Genomic DNA, 11323 nt, shown 5'->3' on the forward strand with positions numbered 1-11323 from the left:
GTAATGTAATCAAAAACGGACAAATCGTTACTGAAGGCCCCAATACAGACTAATATTAAAAAAACAAATTCACCAATTTAACGGCAAAAAAAAAAAAAAAAAAGAGAAAAATCAAAGGATGCTATTGACGTGTGGAGCCGTTCAATAAGCCAAAACAAAAGATGCTATTGACGTATGGAAGCGTTCAATAAGCCAATGTCCTGTCCTGAAAGAATTATAGTCCCCTGTATACCACGGCGTACGAGACCGCCCAGAGCACAGCATCGACCCTTCACTCACTCCTTTAGGGCCCCTGTGTTCAGCAGCATCGACCCATCACCACCCTATCCTTTCCTATTACGATAACATAATAATATGCTAGTGCTGTTGTCATGTGGAATGAACAGTGATTACAAAAGCCAGTTTGCAAAAACTAATGCAAAGATTATACGCAATGGTTAAGTGAACTGTGGAAGTTCTTGACCTCAGTTATTACAGGACATACCAGAAGCGATGCAGAGCACGCATCGCGCATCAGTATGGCCGTGTCGCCGCAACGATTTTTAGAAACTTGATTTTAAGTTTATTCGTTATAAAATCATTAAAGCCTAAGTTTGCAAAAATTAATGCAAAGATTATACGCAATGGTTAAGTGAACTGTGGAAGTTCTTGACCTCAGTTATTACAGGACATACCTGTCGCCGCAACGATTTTTAGAAACTTGATTTTAAGTTAATTCGTTATAACATCAAAGTCGTTAATAATTAGGCGTTGTTTTACTACGAGGTCGAATTCCTTTAACTACTTCCATTTTTGCTGAAATGGTGGTAGTCACATTTATTGTGATTGGTCTAGACATGAATTACTTTCGCTGATAGATTATTTTAGTGCTCATTTTTTAAAATCAATTGTAATAAAATCAAATCAATTTAACATAGTAAAACTGCATCGATTACCTTAATAATTGTTTTTGTAAAAATATTGTGGGTAGCTTAAAATGTTATGGTGTCGAACAAATTGTATAAAAAGGAAGTGACCTGCGTCACACCGGCACTTTTGCTCCAGCTCTCGGAAAGGAAACATTGTGAGTACAATCTATGTCGGTTTGCATTTAAAAATGTTTAACTAGGTAATTCTTCTGAGTTCATAATTAAAAGTTGTGAAATAATTATGACTTACTTCTCATTAGTAAAATTCATTTGCATACCTTCCTTCCAAGCCACGATTTAGTGGTTTGTATTTCATGTAAATTACATACATTGAAATCACGTCTTCCCTTTTATTTACACCCATAACCTCATTTTATTCGACATGTATAATATGGTCTACTTCTATTTTTATGAATTATTTTCTCCTTACCATTTACTAATATGATAACTGTAGACGCGAGATAAGAAAACTAACGAATATTTGAAATTTGGTCGTTGCAAATGAAGGACACAGACTGCGGGAAGAAACGATAAGAAGCGGCAGTTCTGCGTTAAAGGAAGGATGCACAATACCTTTATGTAGTCCTTACTGCAGACTCGTACCACTTCGCGATGAGAAACACCAACGATTTCACTTATTTACGTATTTAACATAACAAAGACACGAAGCGCGCGCGCGGTTGTTCAGCCATATTTTTTCGTCTCGATGTCACCACACGATCTCGCTCGCACGCGTCCGTAGGTAAAGTGCCGGAGAGGGATGGGACAGGATTTGCAAAACCAAATTAAAATGTTGCTATTTTTCGAAACTTAAAACTAACAGTTTTAAACCAGCGCAACCAATAACATTAGGCGATATATCCTTAACAACTATAAATGGACCCAAATATAGTGGATCAAGTTCGTTACAATTTTCGTTTTTTACTAAAATTAAATCCCCGGATTTATGTGTAATCGGGTTTACATAGCTGTCATATCTGCCTTTCCTTATTACTTTACTGTCATATAAATTACATTTTGCTTCTTGTTGTGACTTTTGTATACGATATTTTAATTCTATTGGATAACTATCAAAATTATAAACTGGATCAATCGATCACCAAGCTTCATTTCGGCACATTAAGGAACAGATTGAGAAGATGAAGTCAGAAAAGGCTTTGTACTCTGAAATATCAAGCCATGGCATACATCAATATTCAGTAATCTACGTGTTGGTTTTGGGTTCTGTGTTGACAGTAATAGTTTTCCTTTGTCGGTGGTTTTATCGTCGTCGGCAGAGGAGCGCCGACTTAGACTCGGACTCCGAGGTGCAGCAAAGTGCCGGCGCGCAGAGGGTTTGCCACCTCCATCGTCAATACGACGCTACACACAAGAGACGCAAATCATCAGTCGCGAGAAGAGACCGTTGAATTGAGGAATTTTAATAGCATACTCAGCAGCATAAAGCGGCACGAGAAAACACCTCCAGTGTTTACCAAACCAGTGTCTACTGACAGTGACTGACTCAGATTATGTTTAAGCATAGATTTAAGTTATGCATTGTAGCTTGAGTGAAATTTATAAGTTTATTAGCATTTAAGCATTTTTTTGTAAACTCATGATCATCATCCACTCACATCTCTCTCGCCCGGGAATATGTAGAGAGTAAATGTATCGTACAGGGCCAGCGCGCACATCATATTGCACACCGATGCATTTTATATCATTCATTTTCGAGTCAGTTCGTGTACCGACATCAGCAAGGCGTCGCGTACTCGCATAATGTCGTATAATAATCAGCATACTCGTATCAATAAACAATTAAACAGTATTGGAGTTGTTATCGTTATCACAGCAGAGGGTTGTGCGGACAAACCGTACAGATTTAGTTTTCGTAGCGAAGGCAGCGCAGATGACCGGAAAATTAGACTCTGGTATGCGTGGACCTTACCGCGTACTGCACACACTACCCAGAGGACGCTACGAGCTTCAGTTGCTTGGTGCTATGGCGAGGAGAGTGGTCTCCCGAGGCCTGCGGAGCCTTCTTCAACAGTGAGTACAAGTTGACTATGTGTGACGTGTGGTTGCCATTTTACATGTTAATCTGGTCATGTAAGAGTTGTGTGCATATGCCTACTGAGTAACGTAAACCTTGCGATGTGGTAACACATCACAGATTTAAGTGGTAACATAGTTTATGTAGAAGTTGTAATTGATTGTAACGTGGTAACATAGTTCACGCAGAGATTTACGTGGTAACAAAGTTCACGTAGATGTTGTAACGTGGTAACATAGTTCACGTAGATGTGTTAACGTGGTAACATAGTTCACGTATATGTTGTGACGCGGTAACAAAGTTCACGTAAAGGTGTGACGTGGTAACGCAGTTCACGTTACGAGTGTATTGGCTTGACATGTTAACTTGGCCATGTCAACCAGACTTTACTCTCACAGCATATTATACACCCGATATGGTAACAGTGCCATGTCGTCAGTACATCTAACGTAGCTCAACAAGAGCCTACTATGCATGAACACACTGAAATGTCACATGAAATGTCAATGTAAAATGCTCACAATAACTACTAACTTTTGTTAGTGTGTAAATGTGTCTTCTTCTTCCATAAAAGTATGCCACAGACTTGGTGCGCGAAGTCAGGAGCATAACAGGCCCATTCTTGTGAGGTTCACTAATGAAAACATTAAATCCAATGTTTGGAGAGCAAAGTCTAACATAAAGGGTTGTTCAATTTCATTGAAGGAGTTTTTGACAAAGCCCAGGCAGTCCATATTTATCAAGGCAAGAGCTCACTTCGGAATGCGATCCTGCTGGACCCAGGATGGAATCATAGTTATCAAGACAACTAATGGAACACGTCATAAGGTAACAGCTATGGAAGAGCTGAGCCCTTTGCTGTTGAAGTTTCCAAAAGCTTCAGTGGCATCTCATGTGAGTGGAAAGAGTGATGAGGCAGGAAATCTAAAACATAAAATTCGGAAGTAATGGTGCTTTAATGTTCTTTAGATAGGCAACTCGAAAATTACCATACCGATGTAGTAAAAGTGTGTATGTATTTTTATTATGTCATTTATTTCATCTTTTTTTTTTGTTTTTCTTTTTTTCTGTAGTACCTGTATATTACTTTTAGGTAAGTGTGGCGGGTAGCCATCATACAACGCAAGATAATTGACAGATGCCTGAATCTCGCTTACGACATTTTCAAGATAAAGCGCATATATACAAGTTCCGAACAATAACACTAGGACCGTCGGTCTACCGAGCAATATCACCAGCTCGGTGGAAGATCTTCCCTTTGTCGTATATCTTCACAAACTGGTGACCTGCGACGAGATGTGAACACGCAACCTTCTGATTCATCTTCAGCGCATCAAGAACTCCGGCTACCACAATCCCCGCATTCTCGCAGATAAAAGCACGTCATTGACAGTCGTCCCACAGCAAGCCAGCATCGCAGCCTCAACAGGACCATCGCAGCCGACTCATCGCGCTTCCTGGTCCTACGGCACGCAACTTCACTGCCTCATCACGCCGCTACAGTTCATCGCAGCCACGACCGGATCATCAACGCTTGGGGTCACACATCTCCGGCGTGGCAGCTCTGCATCACATGGACTACGCACGACACGCACGCAACATTCAAGCTCAGTCTCGACTCACCGCAGACTTCAAGCAGCACTGGCGACAATCACGCAGCATTCAGCTCAGTTTCGACTCACTGCAAACTTCGAGCAACACTGGCGACACGCACGCAGCATTCAAGCTCAGCCTCGACTCACCGCAGGTTTCGAGCAGCACTGGCCCTTGCAAGCTAATCTCAGCACGGACAACGCTAACTAAAAATGACACGACCTCCAGTCTCGGAGGGGAGTGATGTGGCGGGTAGCCATCATACAACGCAAGATAATTGACAGATGCCTGAATCTCGCTTACGACATTTTCAAGATAAAGCGCATATATACAAGTTCCGAACAACAACATTCGGACCGTCGGTCTACCGAGCAAATATCATCCGCTCGGTGGAAGATCTTTCCTTTCGTCGTAAACTCCCCAAAGTAAGTAGTTTTAAGTTTGTATAAATTAAGTTCTATTCCAATAATTTTATTGTTATTTGTTCTGTTTTCATTCAGTCCAATGAAGTTGGTGGTTAATGACACAGTTTAAAACATTCGTATTTTGGTATAAAATCAGTTACAGACTACTTAAACGTACCAGACGTAGTGTAGTTGTTCTGTTGTTTTGTGTTTTGGATTTTGTTTATATTTATTAATGCTTTCTAAATGTTTCTTGATGTTCACTGAATTTAATTTACATCTTCTATATTTTATATTGGTGTTAGCTGGCAGGTGGTGTTGAGATATACGCTTTATTCATTTTTGTTTGTTATTAATAACTTTTTTTTTCTCTCTTTGGTTTTTAATGCATACAGATTGTATCTTACCAAATTGTTATTTATAATATTTTTAGATAGTTTTTTTTTTTTTTATAGATTAGTTTTATATAGATTAGTATATATTAATATAGATTAGTATATATTTGTATAGATTAGTTTATTTATATAGATTAGTTTGTTTTACACATAGACACATTTTTTTTTTTTTTTTTCTTCTAATTTTATTATTTATGTCTTTTTTATCAGGTGTATCAGATACTGATGATGATTCTTTTTTTTCTGCAAACGAATCCAGTACGTCTTCTGGAGAGGAAAGTTTTGGTTCAGCCACCGACACCCTGGGTGACTTCTTACGACATACTTTTGACCACAAATCTGGCTGCCAGTTCAACGTATGCCACATCAATGCACAGAGTGTAGCCAGTCATTATAGCGAACTGTATCATACATTTTACAATACCAACGTCGACGTCATCCTGATATCCGAAACGTGGCTCAAGCCTACTCTTCTGTCGACCTCTTTCTCTCTCCCAGGTTTTATTCTTATCCGTAATGATAGAATGGTCGGTAGAGGAGGTGGTGTGGCCATTTATCTCCGCAGCACGTTTCCATATAAAATATTGTCTTCTTCTTCTACCAACTCTAGTGCGGAGTTTCTTTTTCTTGAGGTTTGTGTTAGGAGAGTAAAAACTGTAATTGGTGTCACCTATTGTCCCCCTAATATTGATTACTTTACTGAGTTCGAAACAGTATTAGAATCTTTGGGCTCTGAGTACGCACATCTTATCATCATGGGTGACTTCAATACAAATATCCTTTCTGGTAATTCCCCTAGATCCCAGAAGCTTCTTCAAATCATTGAATCAGCTACTCTTCATCTAATGCAACTACAAGCTACGCACCTGAATACCGTCGGTGAAGACACCTGGCTCGATTTAATCCTTACCTCGAATCCTTCCTTAGTTTCCTCTCATGGTCAACATTCTGCTCCAGGGTTCTCTCATCATGACCTAAGTTTTCTTACCTATATCCTTAAATCCCCAAAACCTATTCCCAAGACCCTGCACAGGCGCTGCTTTGCTCGCATGGATCTTGAAAAACTCAGAAATGATGCAGCCGAGATAAACTGGGATCCCCTAGTAGATGCTGCATCAGTTGATCACAAAGTCGAAATTTTCAATAATATCGTAATCAAATTATACGATATTCATGCCCCAATTAGAAAAGTAAAACTGAAACGAACGCCTGCACCGTGGATGACTGAAGGAGTTAAGATGGCCATGCGTCGCAGAGATCGCGCTTTTCGAAAATACAAAAAGAATCGCATCGAAGATAATTGGGTCCTTTTTAAGTCTGCTAGGAATAGGTGTAATCAAATGATACGCAATGCCAAGCGCCGCCACATTCTGGATAATATCGCTTCTTCTTCTCCTGCCGATGTTTGGAAATTTCTCGGAAACTTGGGTATCGGCAGATCGCGACGTTTCGACATTCCAAATATTATTCAATTAGATGATCTCAACCGACACTTCTCCACATCCTCCGTGATAGATCCCTTAACTAAAAATCAAACGTTAGCTTATTTGTCTGGCCTAAGGCGTCCAGATGTTGTCCCCTTTCAGCTCTTTCCAGTTGCCCCCTCTGAGATAAGAAAAGTGATACTTTCCATTAAATCTAATGCGGTGGGATATGACAACATATGTCGCCGCATGATTATAGCTATCCTAGACTGTCTCCTACCTGCAATCTATCATATTATTAACTTCTCTCTTGACTCTGGAGAGTTTCCTTTCCTATGGCGCAGAGCTTATGTTCGTGCCCTACCTAAAATTCCTGACCCTTCTGTTCCTAATCACTTTCGCCCAATTTCAATCTTACCCTTCCTATCCAAAGTGCTCGAGATCTGTGTCCATAAGCAGCTTTCTCGATTTATATTTAATAATTCCCTAATTAGCCCTTTTCAATCTGGGTTTAGACCAGGCCACAGCACCATTTCCGCGCTTCTGAAAGTGACAGGTGATATCAGGGTGGGCTTGGAAGAATCCAAAATCACTATACTAGTTTTGGTTGATTTCTCAAACGCGTTTAACACCGTTTGTCACGATATCCTTCTTTCCATCCTCTCTCATCTCAACGTCTCAAAAGGGGCGTTGGATTGGTTCTCTTCCTATCTTCAGGGACGTCAGCAATCTGTTCGTAATGACGAACTCTCATCAAACTGGTGTAATCTTGAATCTGGCGTCCCACAAGGCGGTGTCCTCTCTCCTCTCTTGTTTTCAATTTTTATAAATTTTCTCACCCCTGAGCTACGGTGTGCATTTCATCTTTACGCCGATGATCTACAACTGTACGCACAAACCGATGTTGATCACATATCGGACGCTATTACCAAACTAAACAATGATTTAAAATCAATCAAAAATTGGTCCGATAGGTTTGGTCTGGCGGTGAATCCTACCAAATGCCAGGCGTTAATTGTTGGTAGCCATCGAAATATGAGTAAGATCAGTAATTTTAAGCTGCCGCCTGTTGTTTTCAATGACATAATCATCCCTTTTAGCCGAAACGTGGAAAATCTTGGATTACACATTGACACTACACTTGGTTGGAGAGCGCAAATAACATCCATTAGTCAAAAAGTCATCAGGACCTTGCGATCTCTCTATCGGCTAAAAAATATGCTACCATCAAATGTAAAGGCCATGCTTGTGCAGACTTTAATTTTCCCTATGGTAGACTACGGTGATGTGTACTACTATGACCTGAATGCAGATCTCCTCAACAAACTAGACCGCCTTCTCAATAATTGCATTCGATTCGTTTTCAATCTTAGAAAATATGACCATGTGTCCGCGCATCGAACTCGTCTGAAATGGTTACCGATCCGTCAGCGTAGAGAGGAGAGAGCGCTTACTACCTTGTTTTCTCTTTTGGACTCTGCCTCTTCACCCTCTTACTTAAAATCGCATTTTAAATACTTGAACGCAAGCCATGACAAAATTCTACGTTCTTCACATAATCGTCTCTTACAATGTCCTATCCATCGCTCAGATTTTTTACATTCTTCTTTCTTTGTACAGTCCATAATATTATGGAATTCGCTTCCCAAAGAAATCAGGATGATCAGCAATCGCTTTACTTTTAAACTCAAAGTTCGCGAATACATCCACAAAAAACTGGAAGAATCATCTCCAAACTAATTTATTTCATTTTTCAATTATTATTATTATATTATATATATATGTCTATGTATGTGTATATATATATATATATATTTACTTTTAGCCATTCTTAACTATAATACTAAATTGTGTAGTTTCATGTGTATATTATTGTGTGTAATTATGTGTATGTATGTATTTTACTATTTTATACATGGGTATATTGAATTGTAGTATGTGTATTCTATAATACTGAGATATTATTTTAAGGAAGATTTTTGTTTTGAGTTTGTTCTTTTTTTTTGTTTTGTTGTTGTTGTTTGTTATTCTTTTGTCAATGCACCTACCATGCATTATCTCTGCACCACCCTATGGTCGACTGGAAGAGAATGCCCATGGCATTAAGTCCGCCTGTGTACAAGTTTTGTTTTGTGCATAAAGTATAAATAAATAAATAAACTTTTACTAATGGTTCATGGTACAAAAATCATGATTGTAATGTAAACAATTTATTTCTATTACAGCTAAGGACGATATCATAGAACAACCCGATAGAGACGCTGTGCACACAGTGAGTCCTGCATCGTCAGAGATTGAAGACGGTCATGACATCGAGGTGAACGTGGACGTCCACCAGCGTATTAGAGGCGACTCCCTCTTAAGTCAAAGTCGATGGGCGGAGCCATTGACAACGAGGACTCACGTGGACTTGTGACGTCACCTGGAGGGGCAACCGACCGACCAGCGGGGACATCACGCCACCTCGGATCACTTTGCTGGAAGCGCGCGCAGCGTTCACTTGTCTTAGATTTAATATTCTGTGTCGATCTTTCCTACCCACTTTTTTGTATTTTGTTGATTTTTAAATTATATTGTTGCTTGTTAGTTCTATTTTTTTTATTTAAATTATTAAGCCATTGCTAAAAACATATATTTTAAATAATTAAAAATATTTACAATAATCGAAAAAACAAGTAAAAAAATACAATAAAAAAAATAAAATAAAAATAATAAAAATGAAAATGAAAAGGCCAGGAGCGAACGCCTCATTCGCACGTAGTGTCATCTAAAGTAAGGCCAACCAGACGAGATAAAAAATGTAAACAAAGTTTCAGGAGTAAAAAACATTTTTATTTAAATAAATTATTACAAAGTTCGAATTTTAATCGCTGTCATCTGTACTTGACAAAGATGATTCGTCGGAAGAGTCCGAGTCAGCTGTGTTTATGATAAAACTATCTATTGTATATTCAATCATGTTGTCAATATTGCTATAAAAATTGTCCTCGACTTTTATAACATGATCCACACAATTTCGCCATTTATCAGCAGATACACGTTGGATCCCCTCTTGTAGCAGTTTTTTCATATCTTCAAATTTAAATGTAGTATTATTGCGAGCTACGTGTCCCTTTATGTCAGCCCATACGAGTTCAATGGGATTGAGCTCGCAATGATAAGGTGGCAGTCTTAGGACTTCCACCTTAAATTGTTTTGCAAGCTCATCCACAGCATAACTTTGGTAGTTCGCCTTTACGTCATTCACTTTCTTTAAAAGTTCTGCCTTTACGTATTTTTCATCATAGCCTAGATCTTTATTACGCAGCCATTCTTCAATACTTGCTTTTCTCCATGCTGTGGTGGGTGTTTTTTCTTGGCGTCTTGAGTGGTAAGGAGCATTGTCCAGTACCACTACCGCATTTTCACCAAGTTTTGGTAAAATATTCTCAAACCACTGCTCAAAGCGGTTCGCGTCCATTGACTCGTGGTAATCACTTGTATTTTTTGACTCAAATACATCATCAGCCCCCTCTATGAAACCATTTTCATTTCCCATATGCACCACAATCAGTCGTCTGCCCTTTGAAGTAGGGTTCTTTGCACCCGTACTCAGTCCCTCCATAAAAGCTTGCCGTTTTGAAGTTATTGTGGTGTCCACGTAAGCTTTTGAAACAGTGTGCCCTGAAAAAGAAATAATCAGTTTTACATTATCAATGATATGCACTGCCGAAAATTCTAATTAAATAAAACTAAGGAGGCAGTTATCACCAAGAGTAAAGTAAGGGCAAGAGCTAGTATTTACTAACATAATAAAGGCTCCTCTGCTGAACTGGGAGATTAACAACATAGAATGCGTTCAGCTGCTTCTCATCCTGGGCATGTCGTAAAAGCTGACTAAGGGATAGTGTCCTCCTAAACGTGATGGACTACTACATGGGCGATGTTCTGGTAACCTGTCACCATATGGTTCATCATTTCCATCTTAGGACAATGATACCGAAGGTGCCTGCAAGTTTGCCTTTGGCAACTTGTGGCTCTGTCCACCCCGATTTGGGATAACGGACGTGAAGATATGTATAATAAAGGCACAATTATATAACAAACCTGCATTCACCCATGTTTCATCCATATAGAATATAGGGCGATTCTCCGTTCGGTATTTTGTAATCTTTCTTAAGTAATTCATTCGCCATAGTACAATGTCGTCTCTGTCTATTAAAGCATTGTTTCTTTGTCGTTTTATATACTTAAATTTTAAATGTTTAAGTATTTTTTTTATTTTTTTTATTTAATATATTTTGTACACACAGCTATTAGAAAAGACACGTCAATAAGGATACAGAGTACAAGGGCACTACTTATTTCATGCTGAAATCTCTTCCAGTAGGCCCACAAAAGGAAAAAAGAATTAGGAACACAAACCTAGTGTATACAGTAAACATTACATATAATAATATATACATATTACAAGACACAAAACAATATATATACATACAAATACATACACACACACACACACACATATATATATGTCGTGGATAACGACTTTTAGTAATATTAAGACGGTGGATTTGATTATTAT

The 11323-nt window shown here is 38.8% G+C and overlaps 1 protein-coding gene across 1 annotated transcript; it reads right to left on the reverse strand.

Annotated features, from left to right (window-relative positions):
• Positions 1–9622: 9622 nt before the first annotated feature.
• On the reverse strand, positions 9623–10870 carry LOC134201642 (uncharacterized). The gene is made up of 2 exons (XM_062676882.1): positions 10846–10870; positions 9623–10422 (listed from the first exon to the last, which is right to left on the reverse strand). The coding sequence occupies exons 1-2, from the start codon at positions 10868–10870 to the stop codon at positions 9623–9625; spliced, it is 825 nt and encodes a 274-aa protein (XP_062532866.1).
• Positions 10871–11323: the final 453 nt, after the last annotated feature.

Source organism: Bombyx mori, chromosome W, assembly GCF_030269925.1.
Source record: "Bombyx mori chromosome W, ASM3026992v2".
Lineage (NCBI taxonomy): Eukaryota > Metazoa > Arthropoda > Insecta > Lepidoptera > Bombycidae > Bombyx > Bombyx mori.

Coding starts and splice junctions, on each gene's coding strand:
- LOC134201642 (XM_062676882.1), bottom strand. CDS start 10,870: ATGGATGAAACATGGGTGAATGCAG. Junction 10,423..10,845: donor TGAAACATGGGTGAATGCAG/GTTTGTTATATA, acceptor TTTCTTTTTCAG/GGCACACTGTTTCAAAAGCT.